The sequence below is a fragment of the Hyperolius riggenbachi genome, chromosome 10 (assembly GCF_040937935.1).
Source record: "Hyperolius riggenbachi isolate aHypRig1 chromosome 10, aHypRig1.pri, whole genome shotgun sequence".
NCBI classification, from domain to species: domain Eukaryota; kingdom Metazoa; phylum Chordata; class Amphibia; order Anura; family Hyperoliidae; genus Hyperolius; species Hyperolius riggenbachi.
In genome coordinates, this window is record NC_090655.1 from 69,126,018 (window position 1) to 69,145,603 (window position 19,586).

General features: G+C 47.4%; 1 protein-coding gene across 1 annotated transcript in view; it reads left to right on the forward strand.

The window, feature by feature from the left end:
* The window catches only part of LOC137536676 (pancreatic triacylglycerol lipase-like), a 72,722-nt gene that overhangs the window by 43,987 nt on the left and 9,149 nt on the right, over nt 1–19,586 (forward strand). The window contains exon 10 of the mRNA XM_068258912.1: nt 3,271–3,397. Within this exon, the coding sequence (XP_068115013.1) occupies nt 3,271–3,397 (127 nt within the window). The remainder of the gene's footprint in view (nt 1–3,270; nt 3,398–19,586) is intronic.

Consider the following 19,586-nt stretch of genomic DNA (forward strand, 5'->3'; position numbering starts at 1 on the left):
CTGCCTTTTAGGGATTATAACCCTGCTGTGTGTCAAATGTGCGTTTTATTCCCGGGGACTTTTGGCATGTATCCCACTCTGCCATGCCCCCCTCCATGTTTTAGACCCCTGGAAACATCTTTTCCATCACTTTTGTGGCCAAAAACAGCAGTGTTTGTAGTTTTCAAGTTCGCCTGCCCATTGAAGTCTATTGCGGTTCACAAAGTTTGCCGATTCCCGAACCTTTTGCGGAAGCTCGAGAACCGAAAATCGGAGGTTCGAGCCATCTCTACTGCTGTAGCACTGCTGCGCAATCCTGCAGTCCTTCTGAGAAAAAAAAGTTTCCCGTCCTCCTTATACTTCCTGGAAGCAAGAGCGTTCGCTTCCAGGATTAAAAAAAAAAATTGACTGTGGCCATCTTGTGGCCAAATAGTAAAACTACATCCACATACATTTTTTATTAAATAATCACATATTATTAAATTTAAAATTAACTGTTTACCACACACACCAAAAATTACCCAAATAAATTTTTTTATGAAAAAAAAAATTTACAATTAAAAAACAAAAACATAAATAGTAACTTAAGGGTCTGAACTTTTTTCATACATGTGAAGATGATATATTACTAATATTTTTTAAATTATAAGCTTGTAAATAGTGATTGGTGCAAAACTGAAAAAAAAACGCACCTTTATTTCCAAATAAAATATTGGCGCCATACATTGTGATAGGGACATAATTTAAATGGTGTAATAACCAAGACAAATGGGCAAATAAAATACATAGGTTTTAATCATGGTAGCATGTATTATTTTAAAGCTATAATGGCCTAAAACTGAGAAATAATGAATTGTTTCCATTTTTTTCTTAATATTCCTGTTAAAATGCAATTAGAAAAAAATAATTCTTAGCAAAATGTACCACCCAAAGAAAGCCTAATTAGTGGCGTAAAAAACAAGATATAGATTAATTCATTGTGATAATTAGTGATAAAGTTATTGGCGAATGAATGGGAGGTGAAAATTGCTCGGATACAAAAGGTGAAAAACGAGGGCTGAAATGGTTAAAATCGATTTTCTCAAAAACTATAAGGTCTTTTTGAAAAACATTTTTTCTCTTGTTCCCACTGTTCTTCTTAACATATCTGGCAAATTTGGTGTTCCTAGCATATAAGGGGGGTTTTAATCACGAATACCACTAGTGATTTGTGATTACATGCGGTTATTCGACTCAAAACTCGAGTGAGAAATCTCTTTCGACTCGTGATCGTGAGTCAATTCTTAAGTGGGCGGAGTCGAGTTCGTGATAACGAGTCAATTTGTAAGTGGGCGGAGTCGAATTTGTGATTGGGGGTATCCGAGCACCACTACTTTTACTCTATTTTGGCGCCTCGGTTATATTGTTTGTATTATCCTGGATATATGTCCTTCTGGATCATTTAAGGTGCCCATTCACAATATTTTCCTCAGATGCGATCATTTGATCAGATTTATTAGATCAAATTGAGCGGAAAACAACTCAGTATGTGGAGAAAATCGACACTGAATGATTCTACGTTCAATGGGAATGCAGAGTTTTGTTGATCAGAATGTTGGAATTTATGATCGCATCTGATGGGAGGAAGTGCCTTAATCGACACATCTATGGGAACAGTTGATAATTATCTTCTAAATACTTACGATCCTGCAAATCTGATCAAATGATAGCATCTAAGGAAAATATTGCACCATTAATGGGCACCTTTAGACTTAAAGAGAGTCTGAAGCGAACATGTTTTGCTATATTTACCTTTTAATTAGCATTGGTAAACTGCCGCATTCCCCCCAAAAAACGAGGGCAGTAGACCCCCAAATCCCCAGGGGGGGGGGGGGGGAGTCTGGCCGGCGCTTCCTGGAAGGGGCAGAGCTCTCTGCTGTAGCTCTGCCTCTTCTGATGTCAATCGCGGTGGATCGCCACCCCGCCCCTCTCACTCTTCCTTCACAGAGAGGGGCGGGAGGAGGCGGCGATCCGTGCGGCGATTGACAGCAGGAGAGGCAGAGCTATAGCAGAAAGCTCTGCCTCTCAGAGCAGCACAATCCACGACCAAGTTGGTCGTGGATGTTTGCCCGGGGGTTTGGGGGGTCTGCAGCCCTCGTTTTTCGGCGGGGATGCGGCGGTTTACCCCTGATGAGATTTCTGAAGCTAATTAAAAGGTAAATATAGCAAAAACATTGCTTCAGAGTCTCTTTAAGTTGTTGGAGAAAGTTTATGTAAGGTCACCACTGAGAGAACAATTTGGGCAGGAGCCGCCCTACCATGAAGCAGACTGAATTACTCACTCAGTGCGGTAGCTGAGCAGCTATGGGCCCCGGTGCAAGTTTTACATTGGGGCCCCCCCAGGACTCTATACATAACAATTGATACGGTGCACCAAAACCTGCCAAGGACAGCCATAGTGTCTGAGGTGCAAGAAGGGGATGGGGAACTGTTAATCATCACTACTACCGTGTTTCCCCTAAAGTAAGACATCCCCTGAGAATAAGCCCTAGCAGGAATTCCTAGCATGCTTGAAATATAAGACATCCCCGAATGTAAGCCCTAGCAGCAGCCGCCCACATGACACCAGCAAGTCACCCTCAATACAAAGCCTGGATACAGGAGAGCAGCAGTATAATGTGAGTTCTACTGTCCTGTATATGTGTCAGGCAATTTGTGTTTTTGTTGGAGCCAGCCCTCCTGATCTGTCCTGATAAACATCAGCAGTGCTTCACCCTTTCCCAGGACACACAGCTTATCCTATCATAGCTCTGGGGAGCCTGACAGAGTTCTCTGCCTGCAAGAAATAGACTTTTCCCCACATGAGCAGCAGAATCAGTTTCTTGCAAGTGAGAGCCAATATCTGCAAACCACAAGCTCTGTGCATGCTGCCTGTGTTTCAGCATGGCATGCAGTATATACATTTTGTACAGGAAAATTACCAGTGTTTCTCCAAAAAAATAAGACATACCCTGAAAATAAGCCCTAGCACATCTTTTGGAGCAAAATATGACAGTGTCTTATTTTCGGGGAAACACGGTATTCAAAGCACCTTTAGTAGTGATTATTACAAGCGCAGGACCAATAAAGAGCTAATATAGCGGTTGAGAGAGGGCCCTATGGGGCTCCTCTGGCCCAAGGGCCCCAATGCAGTAGCTACCTCTGCAACCCCTATTGCTACACCACTATACTCACTGGTAACCTTGTCAGTAATGTAAGAAGTTTATTTTTGTTTTATTTTTTTAATTTGATGTCCCATGTGTTTATCTTCAGGGCACTGGCTTCCCTTGCCCCAGTGGAGGGTGCCCCGTCATGGGCCACTACGCTGACACATATAAAGGAGTTACATCTTCCAGCCAGAAGTTCTTCTTAAACACTGGTGAAGCGTCCTCATTCGCACGTGAGTCTCAGCCATGGGGATGTAACACATCTGATGCATTTTAATCTTAAAACCCATCTACTGTGAATTAGAAGAACATCGCTGGGATAGAACAATTAGTCCAGCACAAGCAGGGCAATATGACGCGTGGCAGAAGGGATGGGAACGGAGGAAGAAGAGGCCAGGAAGCCTGCGCATGCGCAGAGAGGACCCTACAGGCTTTCTGTTCCGAGGTCACTCACAGCGCGACTTTTGGGACTGTCGCTGCTGCAATGTAATTTAGAACGAGCAAACCGTGAGGCAGAGAGTTTAACACAGGGCATGGTTAGTGTAACGACATTACCAATTATACATGGATATGTAAAGGGAAGGTCCAAGCAATTTAAAAATAAAAAATCCTCTTACCTGGGGCTTCCTCCAGCCCCCTACATCCATCCTGTGCCCTCCCCGTAACTCTGGTGGCTCCCGGTCCCCTCCGGTGCAGATGCTGACCTCGTCAAGTCGGCTTCCTGGTCGGCTTCTTTTGCGCTCCAGCATGCGGCTCAATGGTCGCTCTGACGTCATCCGGGCTGTACAGCTCAGGCACAAAACGACTTCGCCTGCGCAGTACAGTCGGGATGATGTCAGTGCGACTCTGAGTCTGAGAGCCGCTCGCGCAGGGACAGTGGACATCCTGCGCCAGAGGGGACCCCGGACCATTGGCGGTGAGCGGAGCTGCGGTGATGGCACAGGACGGCTGGCAGGGGCTGGAGGAAGCCCCAGGTAAGTGGATTTTTTTAAATTTTTAAATTGCTTGGATGTGTCCTTTAAAGGATACCCGAAGTGACATGTGACATGATGAGATAGACATGTGTATGTACAATGCCTAGCACACAAATAACTATGCTGTGTTCCTTTTTTTATTTCTCTGCCTGAAAGAGTTAAATATCAGGTATGTAAGTGGCTGACTCAGTCCTGACTCAGACAGGAAGTGACTACAGTGTGACCCGCACTGATAAGAAATTCCAACTATAAAACACTTTCCTAGCAGAAAATTGCTTCTGAGAGAAAGAAGGAGGTAAAAAAGGGCGATTTCTTATCAGTGAGGGTAAAACTGTAGTCACTTCCTGCTGAGTCAGGACTGAGTCAACCACTTACATACTTGATATTTAACTCTTTCAGGCAGAGAAAGAAAATAGTTTTATGTGTGCTAGGCACTGTACAAACACATGTCTATCTCATCATGTCACACGTCACTGTGGGTATCCTTTAACCACTTGAGGACCACAGTCTTTCTACCCCTTAAGGACCAGGCACTTTTTTTCCATTCAGACCACTGCAGCTTTCACGGTTTATTGCTCGCTCATACAACCTACCACCTAAATGAATTTTGGCTCCTTTTCTTGTCACTAATAAAGCTTTCTTTTGGTGCTATTTGATTGCTCCTGCGATTTTTACTTTTTATTATAGTCAGCAAAAAAGACATGAATTTTGGCAAAAAAATGATTTTTTTAACTTTCTGTGCTGACATTTTTCAAATTAAGTAAAATTTCTGTATACATGCAGCGCGAAAAATGTAGACAAACATGTTTTTGATTAAAAAAAAACCCATTCAGTGTATATTTATTGGTTTGGGTAAAAGTTATAGCGTTTACAAACTATGGTGCAAAAAGTGAATTTTCCCATTTTCAAGCATCTATGACTTTTCTGACCCCCTGTCATGTTTCATGAGGGGCTAGAATTCCAGGATAGTATAAATACCCCCCAAATGACCCCATTTTGGAAAGAAGACATCCCAAAGTATTCACTGAGAGGCATAGTGAGTTCATAGAAGATATTATATTTTGTCACAAGTAAGCGGAAAATGACACTTTGTGACAACAAAAAAAAAAAAAAAGGTTTCCATTTCTGCTAACTTGCGACAAAAAAAAATGAAATCTGCCACGGACTCACCATGCCCCTCTCTGAATACCTTGAAGTGTCTACTTTCCAAAATGGGGTCATTTGTGGGGTGTGTTCACTGTCCTGGCATTTTGGGGGGTGCTAAATTGTAAGCACCCCTGTAAAGCCTAAAGGTGCTCATTGGACTTTGGACCCCTTAGCGCAGTTAGGCTGCAAAAAAGTGCCACACATGTGGTATTGCCATACTCAGTAGAAGTACTATAATGTGTTTTGGGGTGTATTTTTACACATACCCATGCTGGGTGGGAGAAATATCTCTGTGAATGACAATGTTTTCATTTTTTTTACACACAATTGTCCATTTACAGAGTTATTTCTCCCACCCAGCATGGGTATGTGTAAAAATACACCACAAAACACATTATACTACTTCTCCTGAGTACGGCGATACCACATGTGTGGCACTTTTTTGCACCCTAACTGCACTAAAGGGCCCAAAGTCCAATGAGTACCTTTAGGATTTCACAGGTCATTTTGCGACATTTGGTTTCAAGACTACTCCTCATGGTTTAGGGCCCCTAAAATGCCAGGGCAGTATAGGAACCCCACAAATGACCCCATTTTAGAAAGAAGACACCCCAAGGTATTCCGTTAGGAGTATGGTGAGTTCATAGAAGATTTTATTTTTTGTCACAAGTTAGCGGAACATGACACTTTGTGAAAAAAACAATTAAAATCAATTTCCGCTAACTTGTGACAAAAAATAAAAACTTCTATGAACTCACCATACTCCTAACGGAATACCTTTGGGTGTCTTCTTTCTAAAATGGGGTAATTTGTGGGGTTCCTATACTGCCCTGGCATTTTAGGGGCCCTAAACCATGAGGAGTAGTCTGGAAATCAAATTCCGCAAAATGACCTGTGAAATCCTAAAGGTACTCATCGGACTTTGGGTCCTTTAGCGCAGTTAGGGTGCAAAAAAGTGCCACACATGTGGTATCGCCGTACTCTGGAGAAGTAGTACAATGTGTTTTGGGGTGTATTTTTACACATACCCATGCTGGGTGGGAGAGATAACTCTGTAAATGGACAATTGTGTGTAAAAAAATCAAAAGATTGTCATTTACAGAAGTATTTCTCCCACCCAGCATGGGTATGTGTAAAAATACACCCCAAAACACATTATACTACTTCTCCCGAGTACGGCAATACCACATGTGTGGCACTTTTTTGCACCCTAACTGCGCTAAAGGGCCCAAAGTCCAATGAGTACCTTTAGGATTTCACAGGTCATTTTTGTTTCAAGACTACTCCTCACGGTTTAGGGCCCCTAAAATGCCAGGGCAGTATAGGAACCCCACTAATGACCCCATTTTACAAAGAAGACACCCAAAGGTATTCCGTTAGGAGTATGGTGAGTTCATAGAAGATTTTATTTTTTGCCACAAGTTAGCGGAAATTGATTTGAATTGTTTTTCTTCACAAAGTGTCATATTCCGCTAACTTGTGACAAAAAATAAAATCTTCTATGACCTCGCCATACACCTAATGGAATACCTTTGGTTGTCTCCTTTCTAGAATGGGGTCATTTGTGGGGTTCCTATACTGCCCTGGCATTTTAGGGGCCCTGAACCGTGAGGAGTAGTCTTGAAACCAAATGTTGCAAAATGACCTGAGAAATCCTAAAGGTACTCATTGGACTTTGGGCCCCTTAGCGCACTTAGGGTGTAAAAAAGTGCCACACATGTGGTACCGCCGTACTCAGGAGAAGTAGTATAATGTGTTTTGGGGTGTATTTTTACACATACCCATGCGGGGTGGTAGAAATATCTCTGTACATGACAATTGTTTGATTTTTTTTACACACAATCGTCCATTTACAGAGAGATTTCTCCCACCCAGCATGGGTATGTGTAAAAATACACCCCAAAACACATTATACTACTTCTCCTGAGTACGGCGATACCACGTGTGACACTTTTTTTGCAGCCTGGGTGCGCTAAGGGGCCCAACGTCCTATTCACAGGTCATTTTGAGGCATTTGTTTTCTAGACTACTCCTCACGGTTTAGGGCCCCTAAAATGCCAGGGCAGTATAGGAACCCCACAAGTGACCCCATTTTAGAAAGAAGACACCCCAAGGTATTCCATTAGGTGTATGGCGAGGTCATAGAAGATTTTACTTTTAGTCACAAGTTAGTGAAAAATGACACTTTGTGAAAAAAAAACCAATAAAAATCAATTTCCGCTAACTTTTGACAAAAAATAAAATATTCTATGAACTCGTCATACACCTAGCAGAATACCTTGGGGTAGTGGTGCTCAGCAGAGCTCGAATATTCGAGTAGCTCGAATATTCGAGCTCTTTTTCAGCTATTCGAGCTCGGTATTCGAGCTCCGAATAGCTGTAGCTATTCGAATGGGCTATTCGAGAACACTCGAATAGCCCATTCACTATTCGAGCTATTCGAGCAAACCGGCGCTATTCGAGCTCGGTACCGAGCTCGAATAGCGTCATAGCCCAGATTGATGTGCTTAGAGCCAATCAGAGGGCTCCCAGGCCCTCTGACGGCAGCCAATCACAGAGGGGGACCCTGGCCAGCCCCTACCCTATAAATAGCGGCCGCCATGTTCGGGTTTTCCATGCTTGCCTGAGACTTGTACAGAGAGAGATCTGCTCCTTTGTGCTTTGGCTTAGCAAGTGCTCTATTGTGTTCATTTACCTAGCGTTTTTGCTCACCTACACCTGCCATATACACCTGTATTGTTGTTATTTAGATAGACATTGTATTTTAGTTAGTAGCTTGTGTGTTACATTAGAGACAGGCAGCTGCTGCAAGCTTACAGGTTTAGGCCTCAGGGGGGCCTTGCCTCTGTGGGCAGCTGTCCTCTGTTTATTTCTCTCATCATCTATACCAGTATTTCTGCTGTCCTTTACTAATAGTATTGTAGTTATACTGTACTAGGAGTAGGACACTCACTGACTGTCACTGTTTATAGGCTACTAGCTAGCTCCTGCGTGTGTGCACTCACTCACTGTCTGTGTGTACACACACTCTATTTCCTTCTGATTACTGATTGATTATTGTTAGTTGTACTTACTTACTACTTACTCTTACTGTACCCGTAGGGACACTCACTGTCACTGTTCATATAGGCTACTAGCTCCTGCGTGTGCGCACTCACTGTCTGAGTGTACACACACAACACACACTCTATTTCCTTCTGATCGCTGATTGATTATTGTAATTAGTTAGTTCTACTTACTGTTACTACTTACTCTTACTGTACTAGGAGTCTAGGACACTCAGTCACTGTGTTCATAGGCTACTAGCTCCTGCGTGCGTGCACTCACTGTCTGAGTGTACACACACCCACACTCCATTTCCTTCTGATCGCTGATTGATTATTGTTATTAGTTAGTTCTACTTACTGTTACTACTTACTTACTCTTACTGTACTAGGAGTCTAGGACACTCAGTCACTGTGTCCATAGGCTACTAGCTCCTGCGTGCGTGCACTCACTGTCTGAGTGTACACACACCACCCACACTCCATTTCCTTCTGATCGCTGATTGATTATTGTTATTAGTTAGTTCTACTACTTACTGTTACTACTTACTGTACTAGGAGTCTAGGACACTCAGTCACTGTGTCCATAGGCTACTAGCTCCTGCGTGCGTGCACTCACTGTCTGAGTGTACACACACCACCCACACTCCATTTCCTTCTGATCGCTGATTGATTATTGTTATTAGTTAGTTCTACTACTTACTGTTACTACTTACTTACTCTTACTGTACTAGGAGTCTAGGACACCCAGTCACTGTGTCCATAGGCTACTAGCTCCTGCGTGCGTGCACTCACTGTCTGAGTGTACACACACCACCCACACTCCATTTCCTTCTGATCGCTGATTGATTATTGTTATTAGTTAGTTCTACTTACTGTTACTACTTACTTACTCTTACTGTACTAGGAGTCTAGGACACTCAGTCACTGTGTCCATAGGCTACTAGCTCCTGCGTGCGTGCACTCACTGTCTGAGTGTACACACACCACCCACACTCCATTTCCTTCTGATCGCTGATTGATTATTGTTATTAGTTAGTTCTACTACTTACTGTTACTACTTACTGTACTAGGAGTCTAGGACACTCAGTCACTGTGTCCATAGGCTACTAGCTCCTGCGTGCGTGCACTCACTGTCTGAGTGTACACACACCACCCACACTCCATTTCCTTCTGATCGCTGATTGATTATTGTTATTAGTTAGTTCTACTACTTACTGTTACTACTTACTTACTCTTACTGTACTAGGAGTCTAGGACACCCAGTCACTGTGTCCATAGGCTACTAGCTCCTGCGTGCGTGCACTCACTGTCTGAGTGTACACACACCACCCACACTCCATTTCCTTCTGATCGCTGATTGATTATTGTTATTAGTTAGTTCTACTTACTGTTACTACTTACTTACTCTTACTGTACTAGGAGTCTAGGACACTCAGTCACTGTGTCCATAGGCTACTAGCTCCTGCGTGCGTGCACTCACTGTCTGAGTGTACACACACCACCCACACTCCATTTCCTTCTGATCGCTGATTGATTATTGTTATTAGTTAGTTCTACTACTTACTGTTACTACTTACTGTACTAGGAGTCTAGGACACTCAGTCACTGTGTCCATAGGCTACTAGCTCCTGCGTGCGTGCACTCACTGTCTGAGTGTACACACACCACCCACACTCCATTTCCTTCTGATCGCTGATTGATTATTGTTATTAGTTAGTTCTACTACTTACTGTTACTACTTACTTACTCTTACTGTACTAGGAGTCTAGGACACCCAGTCACTGTGTCCATAGGCTACTAGCTCCTGCGTGCGTGCACTCACTGTCTGAGTGTACACACACCACCCACACTCCATTTCCTTCTGATCGCTGATTGATTATTGTTATTAGTTAGTTCTACTTACTGTTACTACTTACTTACTCTTACTGTACTAGGAGTCTAGGACACTCAGTCACTGTGTCCATAGGCTACTAGCTCCTGCGTGCGTGCACTCACTGTCTGAGTGTACACACACCACCCACACTCCATTTCCTTCTGATCGCTGATTGATTATTGTTATTAGTTAGTTCTACTACTTACTGTTACTACTTACTGTACTAGGAGTCTAGGACACTCAGTCACTGTGTCCATAGGCTACTAGCTCCTGCGTGCGTGCACTCACTGTCTGAGTGTACACACACCACCCACACTCCATTTCCTTCTGATCGCTGATTGATTATTGTTATTAGTTAGTTCTACTACTTACTGTTACTACTTACTGTACTAGGAGTCTAGGACACTCAGTCACTGTGTCCATAGGCTACTAGCTCCTGCGTGCGTGCACTCACTGTCTGAGTGTACACACACCACCCACACTCCATTTCCTTCTGATCGCTGATTGATTATTGTTATTAGTTAGTTCTACTACTTACTGTTACTACTTACTTACTCTTACTGTACTAGGAGTCTAGGACACCCAGTCACTGTGTCCATAGGCTACTAGCTCCTGCGTGCGTGCACTCACTGTCTGAGTGTACACACACCACCCACACTCCATTTCCTTCTGATCGCTGATTGATTATTGTTATTAGTTAGTTCTACTTACTGTTACTACTTACTTACTCTTACTGTACTAGGAGTCTAGGACACTCAGTCACTGTGTCCATAGGCTACTAGCTCCTGCGTGCGTGCACTCACTGTCTGAGTGTACACACACACCACCCACACTCCATTTCCTTCTGATCGCTGATTGATTATTGTTATTAGTTAGTTCTACTTACTGTTACTACTTACTTACTCTTACCGTACTAGGAGTCTAGGACACTCAGTCACTGTGTCCATAGGCTACTAGCTCCTGCGTGCGTGCACTCACTGTCTGAGTGTACACACACTAAATTTACTTGTGATTACTACTACTGATTATTGTAACTGCTAGTTGTACTTCCTGACTGTTAATACTTACTTACTGTACTAGGGGACACTCACTCAGTCACCTCACCAACCAACCCACTCCATTAAAGTACCCCACTTTTCACCCGCCCTTTTACAAAACTTTTGTCTATACGCCCAAAACATTGAAGATGTCTGGAAGTGGCAGCCAGCGCGGTTTGGGCAAGGGGAAGGGCAGCAAGGGAATCAGGAAGAGAGGGAGCAGCATTGTGGCAAGCCGCGGCCGCGGGCGCGCCACCATGCACAGTTCCGCAGCAGCAGCAGCAGCGTCAGTGGCTAACATTCCTCCCATAGCCACTGGCCGTGGACGCCTTGGGCGCCGCCCAGGAGGAGCATCTGCAACTCACGCTGCAGAGACACAGCAGCAGCAGCGTGTAGCACCTGCTCCCATTTTCCTCCAGCCGGGTCGGAAACGTCCCATTGAGGAAAAGGATGCAGACACTGTGGTGCAACTCATGACGGAGGATGAGCAGCCCGCCATCAGCTCTGCATCCGAGGCCTCCACCCTCACCACCACCACCCCTGTTCGCAGCAGCCGCCCAGCAGGGCCTGGGGAGGAGGCCAGTTCACCGTCAGTCGCCGACCTGTCACTCAGCACTCTTTTGACCCCAGGCATGATGAGTCAATTGAATGCTGTTGTTGGCGATTTGGAGGAGGAGATGCTGATGGGCACTTTGGGGGAGGAGGGATTGGACAGCAAGACTGTGGCGACAGTCAAGCGTCCCATCCATGCATCAGCAGAGGAGTTTGGGGGGTCATCATCAGAGCAGGACATGTTTCAGGAGGGGCATGATGATGATGACCCGGTGACAGACAGAGACTGGGTGCCAACACATCCAGAGGATGTCGTCCTCAGCAGCTCTGAGGAGGAGGAGGAGGATGCGGTTGTGGGCCTTGCAAGGAGGCGCATCATTGCAAGCATTGGCAGCGTCCCACAGCCTGCTGGTGTCTCAGGCTCAGCAGCAGCAGCAGCAGCATCAGCCAGTACCACCACCAGCCGCACCCAAGACCCCCCCCCCCCCCCCAACCACCACAGGGAAACAGGCAGCAGCGCTTCCATGCCGTAGGGGGATGTTTTTGTCACCAATCTGGCGGTTTTTCACCATGCCCACAGTGTACAGCAAGTACGCCACTTGCAACCACTGTCAGCGGAAGTTGAGCAGAGGTGCAGACCCCTTGAAGTTCAGCACCAGCTCGCTGATCAACCACCTTTCTGCGAAACACTTCCACCAGCATGAGGAGTTCCAGAGGCTGAAGGCATCTGGTGCTGGCAGTGGCACCAATCCCATCACTGCACAGCCTTCAGCAGCAGCAGCAGCAACAGCAGCCACCCGCCCTCCTGCTCCTCCAGCAGCACCAGCAGGAGTGCGGAAACGCCCTGCTCCTCCCCCCTCTGCAACTCCTGCCGCCGACACTGAGGCCTGTTCTGGCAGCCAGTCCTCAGTGGCCTCCTCTGCTCCGTCTGCTGATTCCCGTGCCAGCAAAAAGGCACGCCAGAGCCTTTTGAGCGAGTCCTTCCAGGGGGTGGTTAGGGCTCTGCCTCCCAGCAGCCGTCGCGTGCGGCAGCTGAACGGCTTGCTGGCACGGGCCATGTGCTCCCAACTCCTGCCGTACACGCTCGTGCAGGAGGGGAGCGACATGCGGGCGCTGCTTGCTTGTGCAGCCCCAGACTGGCAGCTCCCCAGCAGACACTTCTTCGCCCGCAAGGCCATTCCTGCACTGCACCGCTTTGTGATGGCCAATGTGGAGCGAGGGCTGGAGCACGCGGTTGGTGAAAGGGTCCACGTCACCATGGACTCCTGGAGCAGCCGCTTCGGGACAGGCCGCTACCTGTCCTTCACTGTCCACTGGGTCAGCTTGGTGGAAGGGGGTGAGGATGGGAGAGCAGCAGCGGGCACAGCAGCAGCAGCAACACAGTGGGTGGTGCCACCCCGCAGGGTCAGGGGAACTGCAGCGGGTTCCTCCGATCCTCTGCCATCCTCCGCCACACCTGGCCAAACCCCCCGCCTCAGCAGCAGTGTGAAGGCCCGCCACTGCCAAGCGCTGCTGCACTTGGTCAGCCTTGGCAAGACCAAGCTGACGGCAGCCCACGTGTTGGCCAAACTCCAGGAGCAGGAGCGGATTTGGCTGACCCCCAGAGGCCTCAGAGTCGGAGAGGTGGTGTCCGACAATGGGGCCAATCTGGTTGCTGCCATAGACAGGGGAAACCTGACCCACATCCCCTGTCTTGCCCACGTGCTGAACCTGGTGGTGCAGAAGTTCCTGCGCACCTACCAGGGGATGGACGAGCTGCTGGAAACGGCAAGGAACGTTGTGCGTCACTTCCGGCGCTCGGCTGCAGCCTGTGCGAGCCTGGAAGACGTGCAAAAGGAGCTGGATCTGCCACGCCATCGGCTGATCATTGACGTTCCGACTCGCTGGAACTCCACCCTGGCGATGTTGGAGCGTCTGGTTGAACAGAAGCACGCTGTCAACCACTACCTTGCCCTGGCCACTGTTTCCGCAGCTCAGAGAAGGGACAAGACCAGCAACATCCCGTCCATCGTCCCCGATGATGACTGGAGGCACATGCAGCAGGTGTGCTTAGTGCTGGCTCCCTTCCTGCAGGCCACAAACATGGTGAGCAGGGACCATGCTATGGTCTGCGAGTGGGTGCCCCTGGTTTCTCTGCTGAACAGGGCACTCGATGCTTTGCTGGCACAGGGAGCGGCAGCCTTGGACCAGCAGGAGCGGCAAGCAGCTGCACAGTCCACCTCTGAGGGGGAGGAGGAGGAGGACTTGGTGGAGGTCCCTGACCTGGCTGCTGATGAGGGGGATCAGCGCAGTGCAGCTGAGTTGGTGCGGGGGTGGAGAGAGGATGAGGCAGCAGAGGAGGAGGATGAGGAGGACAGCACTGACGTCGATGTGCCAGCAGACGTGGCCCGCCTCTTCCCAATGGCAGCGCACATGCTGACGTGCCTGCGCAGGGACCCCAGGGTGATCCAGATGAAGCAGAGGGAGGACATCTGGATCAGCATGATGTTGGACCCACGCCTCAAGGGGAAGTTGAGCCAGTTCCTGCCGCCTGCAGGAGGAGACCCAGCGCAACAAATAAGGAGCTTGCAGCAGGCCCTTGTTGAGCGCTTGGAGGAAGCCTTCCCCCAGCCTTCCACCCCCACTGTCCAGCAGCCAGCACAGAGGCAGCAGCAGGTGCCTGCATCCAGCAGCAGCAAGCGCCCCACAGACCTGCTGTCTCTCAGCCACGAGCTCTACAGGACTGTAGAGGCTCCGGCAGCAGTGACTAGAGAGGAGATGCATGCAGCAGCATCCTCCTCCGGTCACAGCCAGCGCCTGACCCGCATGGTGGCTGACTACATGGGGTCCTACAGCGGGCTTGACAGCGATGCCCCTGTTGATCCCATGGAGTATTGGGTCAAGCGCATGGAGATCTGGAGCGAGCTGGCGCAGTACGCCCTGGAAGTGCTGTCCTGCCCCCCTTCCAGCGTGCTGTCCGAGCGCTGCTTCAGTGCAGCTGGTGGCGTGGTCACCGAGAAACGCTCACGTCTGTCTCACAAGTCTGTGGACAGACTGACGTTTCTCAAGATGAACCAGGCGTGGGTGGAAGGCGAGTTCCTGGCCCCTGTTGTCGGCGAGAGGGGGACATGAACTGGCTGCCGGAACTTAGTACCATCGTTAATGTGCCTTACCACCCTTTACCACCTCCTGGCTCCTGCTCACTAAGCCAGCCTGGTTCACTTTGACTATTACGTCGCCTGCAGCCACACATTTCACACCTACAGTGGGCTGCTGCTGTGTACTGCCCTTCTGCTGTCTGTCTGTGTTTCCCACTGCCAGGGTACACAGAATTACCTTCTGCTGCCACTCTGCCACCAGCTATTACGTCAAAACAATAGCTATATTGGTTGTAAAACCAAAACCAAAAAAAACCAATAAAAAAAAAAAAAGGTTTAATTTTTCTGAGGTGCCCGGGTTGAAAACTGTGTTGTCCCAGTTGTGTATTGGACACAATGTGGGCTGCACGACCGCTGTCTGGGACCTCCTGTTGTGTTTATTTACAGCCCTGGTATCACCGCTAGGTACCAGGGCTATTATGTCACGCTGCCTACCTGCTGCCACACTCACACTGCTCCTCCATTCCTCCTGCTGCTGCTGTCTGTCTGTGTTTCCCACTGCCAGGGTACACAGAATTACCGTCTGCTGCCACTCTGCCACCAGCTATTACGTCACAACAATAGCTGCTCACACTGCTCCTCCATTCCTCCTGCTGCTGCTGTCTGTCTGTGTTTCCCACTGCCAGGGTACACAGAATTACCTTCTGCTGCCACTCTGCCACCAGCTATTACGTCAAAACAATAGCTATATTGGTTGTAAAACCAAAACCAAAAAAAACCAATAAAAAAAAAAAAAGGTTTAATTTTTCTGAGGTGCCCGGGTTGAAAACTGTGTTGTCCCAGTTGTGTATTGGACACAATGTGGGCTGCACGACCGCTGTCTGGGACCTCCTGTTGTGTTTATTTACAGCCCTGGTATCACCGCTAGGTACCAGGGCTATTATGTCACGCTGCCTACCTGCTGCCACACTCACACTGCTCCTCCATTCCTCCTGCTGCTGCTGTCTGTCTGTGTTTCCCACTGCCAGGGTACACAGAATTACCGTCTGCTGCCACTCTGCCACCAGCTATTACGTCACAACAATAGCTGCTCACACTGCTCCTCCATTCCTCCTGCTGCTGCTGTCTGTCTGTGTTTCCCACTGCCAGGGTACACAGAATTACCTTCTGCTGCCACTCTGCCACCAGCTATTACGTCAAAACAATAGCTATATTGGTTGTAAAACCAAAACCAAAAAAAACCAATAAAAAAAAAAAAAGGTTTAATTTTTCTGAGGTGCCCGGGTTGAAAACTGTGTTGTCCCAGTTGTGTATTGGACACAATGTGGGCTGCACGACCGCTGTCTGGGACCTCCTGTTGTGTTTATTTACAGCCCTGGTATCACCGCTAGGTACCAGGGCTATTATGTCACGCTGCCTACCTGCTGCCACACTCACACTGCTCCTCCATTCCTCCTGCTGCTGCTGTCTGTCTGTGTTTCCCACTGCCAGGGTACACAGAATTACCGTCTGCTGCCACTCTGCCACCAGCTATTACGTCACAACAATAGCTGCTCACACTGCTCCTCCATTCCTCCTGCTGCTGCTGTCTGTCTGTGTTTCCCACTGCCAGGGTACACAGAATTACCTTCTGCTGCCACTCTGCCACCAGCTATTACGTCAAAACAATAGCTATATTGGTTGTAAAACCAAAACCAAAAAAAACCAATAAAAAAAAAAAAAGGTTTAATTTTTCTGAGGTGCCCGGGTTGAAAACTGTGTTGTCCCAGTTGTGTATTGGACACAATGTGGGCTGCACGACCGCTGTCTGGGACCTCCTGTTGTGTTTATTTACAGCCCTGGTATCACCGCTAGGTACCAGGGCTATTATGTCACGGCGAGCTGCCTGCCTCATTGACTGCCTGCTGCCACACACTCATCCTCCTCCTCCTGCTGCTGAATTTACCTCCTGCTGTCTTTGTGTTTCCACTGCCAGGGAGCACATACAATGGCGCTTCCAACATGCGTGCGCCCACCAGCTATTTGTTACGCTCAAAAATAGCTGCATTTCTTTAAAAAAAAATTTGAAAAGAGAAATACGTGAAGAAGAAGAAGAAGACGATATTGAAAAAGAAGGAGAAGGAGAAGATGAAGAAGAAGATGAAGAAGAAGATGAAGAAGAAGAAGATGAAGATGAAGAAGATGAAGATGAAGAAGAAGAAGAAGATGAAGAAGAAGAAGATGAAGAAGAAGATGAAGAAGATGAAGATGAAGAAGAAGAAGAAGATGATGAAGAAGATGAAGAAGAAGAAGAAGAAGATGAAGAAGAAGAAGATGAAGAAGAAGAAGATGAAGAAGAAGATGAAGAAGATGAAGAAGAAGATGAAGAAGATGAAGATGAAGAAGAAGAAGAAGATGATGAAGAAGATGAAGAAGAAGAAGAAGAAGATGAAGAAGATGAAGAAGAAGAAGAAGAAGATGAAGAAGAAGAAGAAGAAGATGAAGAAGATGAAGAAGATGAAGAAGATGAAGAAGAAGATGAAGATGAAGAAGATGAAGATGAAGAAGATGAAGATGAAGAAGATGAAGAAGATGAAGAAGAAGAAGAAGATGAAGAAGAAGAAGAAGAAGATGAAGAAGAAGATGAAGAAGATGAAGATGAAGAAGAAGAAGAAGATGATGAAGAAGAAGAAGAAGAAGAAGAAGAAGATCTAGAAGAAGATTAAGAAAGATAAAGAAGAAGAAGAACAAGTATATACAGTAACACTACACTACTGAACCAAATTAAGGACACAACTTCTCTTTCCACATTTTTTTTTAAAGGAACATCCCCACATAATCACTTGCTGTTGTTACTTGGAAAAAAAGATGTTTCTTGCATCATTCACCCTCAAAACAAGTGTTGGAAGCTATTTTGGGCCAATTCGAATAGTCAGCTCGAATAGTGAGCTCGAATACCGACTCGAATAGTGAGCTCGAAGTCCGAGGTCGAATCGAATAGTAAAAAATATTCGACTCGAATATTCGACTGACCTCGAATAATTTACTATTCGAATTCGACCAAATTCGAATTTTTAAAAGGGGTATTTGAGCACCACTGCCTTGGGGTGTCTTTTTTCTAAAATGGGGTCACTTGTGGGGTTCCTATACCGCCCTGGCATTTTACAGGCCCAAAACCGTGAGTAGTCTGGAAACCAAATGTCTCAAAATGACTGTTCAGGGGTATAAGCATCTGCAAATTTTGATGACAGGTGGTCTATGAGGGGGCGAATTTTGTGGAACCGGTCATAAGCAGGGTGGCCTTTTAGATGACAGGTTGTATTGGGCCTGATCTGATGGATAGGAGTGCTAGGGGGGTGACAGGAGGTGAATGATGGGTGTCTCAGGGGGTGATTAGAGGGGAAAATAGATGCACTCAATGCACTGGGGAGGTGATCGGAAGGGGGTCTGAGGGGGATCTGAGGGTTTGGCCGAGTGATCAGGAGCCCACACGGGGCAAATTAGGGCCTGATCTGATGGGTAGGTGTGCTAGGGGGTGACAGGTAGTGACAGGAGGTGATTGATGGGTGTCTCAAGGTGTGATTAGTGGGGGGAATAGATGCAAGTAATGCAATGGCGAGGTGATCAGGGCTGGGGTCTGAGGGTGTGGGCGGGTGATTGGGTGCCCTAGGGGCAGATGGGGGTCTAATCTGATGGGTAGCAGTGACAGGGGGTGATTGATGGGTAATTAGTGGGTGTTTAGAGGAGAGAACAGATGCAATGCACTTGGGAGGTGATCTGACTGCGGGTCTGCAGGCGATCGGATGGTGTGTGTGGGTGATCAGATTGCCCGCAAGGGGCAGGTTAGGGACTGATTGATGAGTGGCAGTGACAGGGGGTGATTGATGGGTGGCAATGACAGGGGCTGATTGATGGGTGGCAGTGACAGGGGGTGATTGATGGGTGATAGGTGATTGGCAGGTGATTGACAGGTGATCAGTGGGTTATTACAGGGGAGAACAGATGTAATTAATGCACTGGTGAATTGATAAGGGGGGGTCAGAGGGCAATCTGAGCGTGTTGGCGGGTGATTGGGTGCCCGCAAGGGGCAGATTAGGGTCTGATCTGATAGGTAAAAGTGACAGGTGGTGATAGGGGGTGATTGATGGGTAATTAGTGGGTGTTTAGAGGAGAGAATAGATGTAAACAATGGATTTGGGAGGTGATCTGATGTCGGATCTGCGGGCGATCTATTGGTGTGGGTGGGTGATCAGATTGCCCGCAAGGGGCAGGTTAGGGGCTGATTGATGGGTGGCAGTGACAGGGGGTGACAGGGGGTGATTGATGGGTGATAGGTGATTGGCAGGTGATTGACAGGTGATCAGTGGGTTATTACAGGGAAGAACAGATGTAATTAATGCACTGGAAAATTGATAAGGGGGGGGTCTGAGGGCAATCTGAGCGTGTGGGCGGGTGATTGGGTGCCCGCAAGGGGCAGATTAGGGTCTGATCTGATAGGTAACAGTGACAGGTGGTGATAGGGGGTGATTGATGGGTGATTAGTGGGTGCTTAGAGGAGAGAATAGATGTAAACAATGGATTTGGGAGGTGATCTGATGTCGGATCTGCGGGCGATCTATTGGTGTGGGTGAGTGATCAGATTGCCCGCAAGGGGCAGGTTAGGGGCTGATTGATGGGTGGCAGTGACAGGGGGTGACAGGGGGTGATTGATGGGTGATAGGTGATTGACAGGTGATC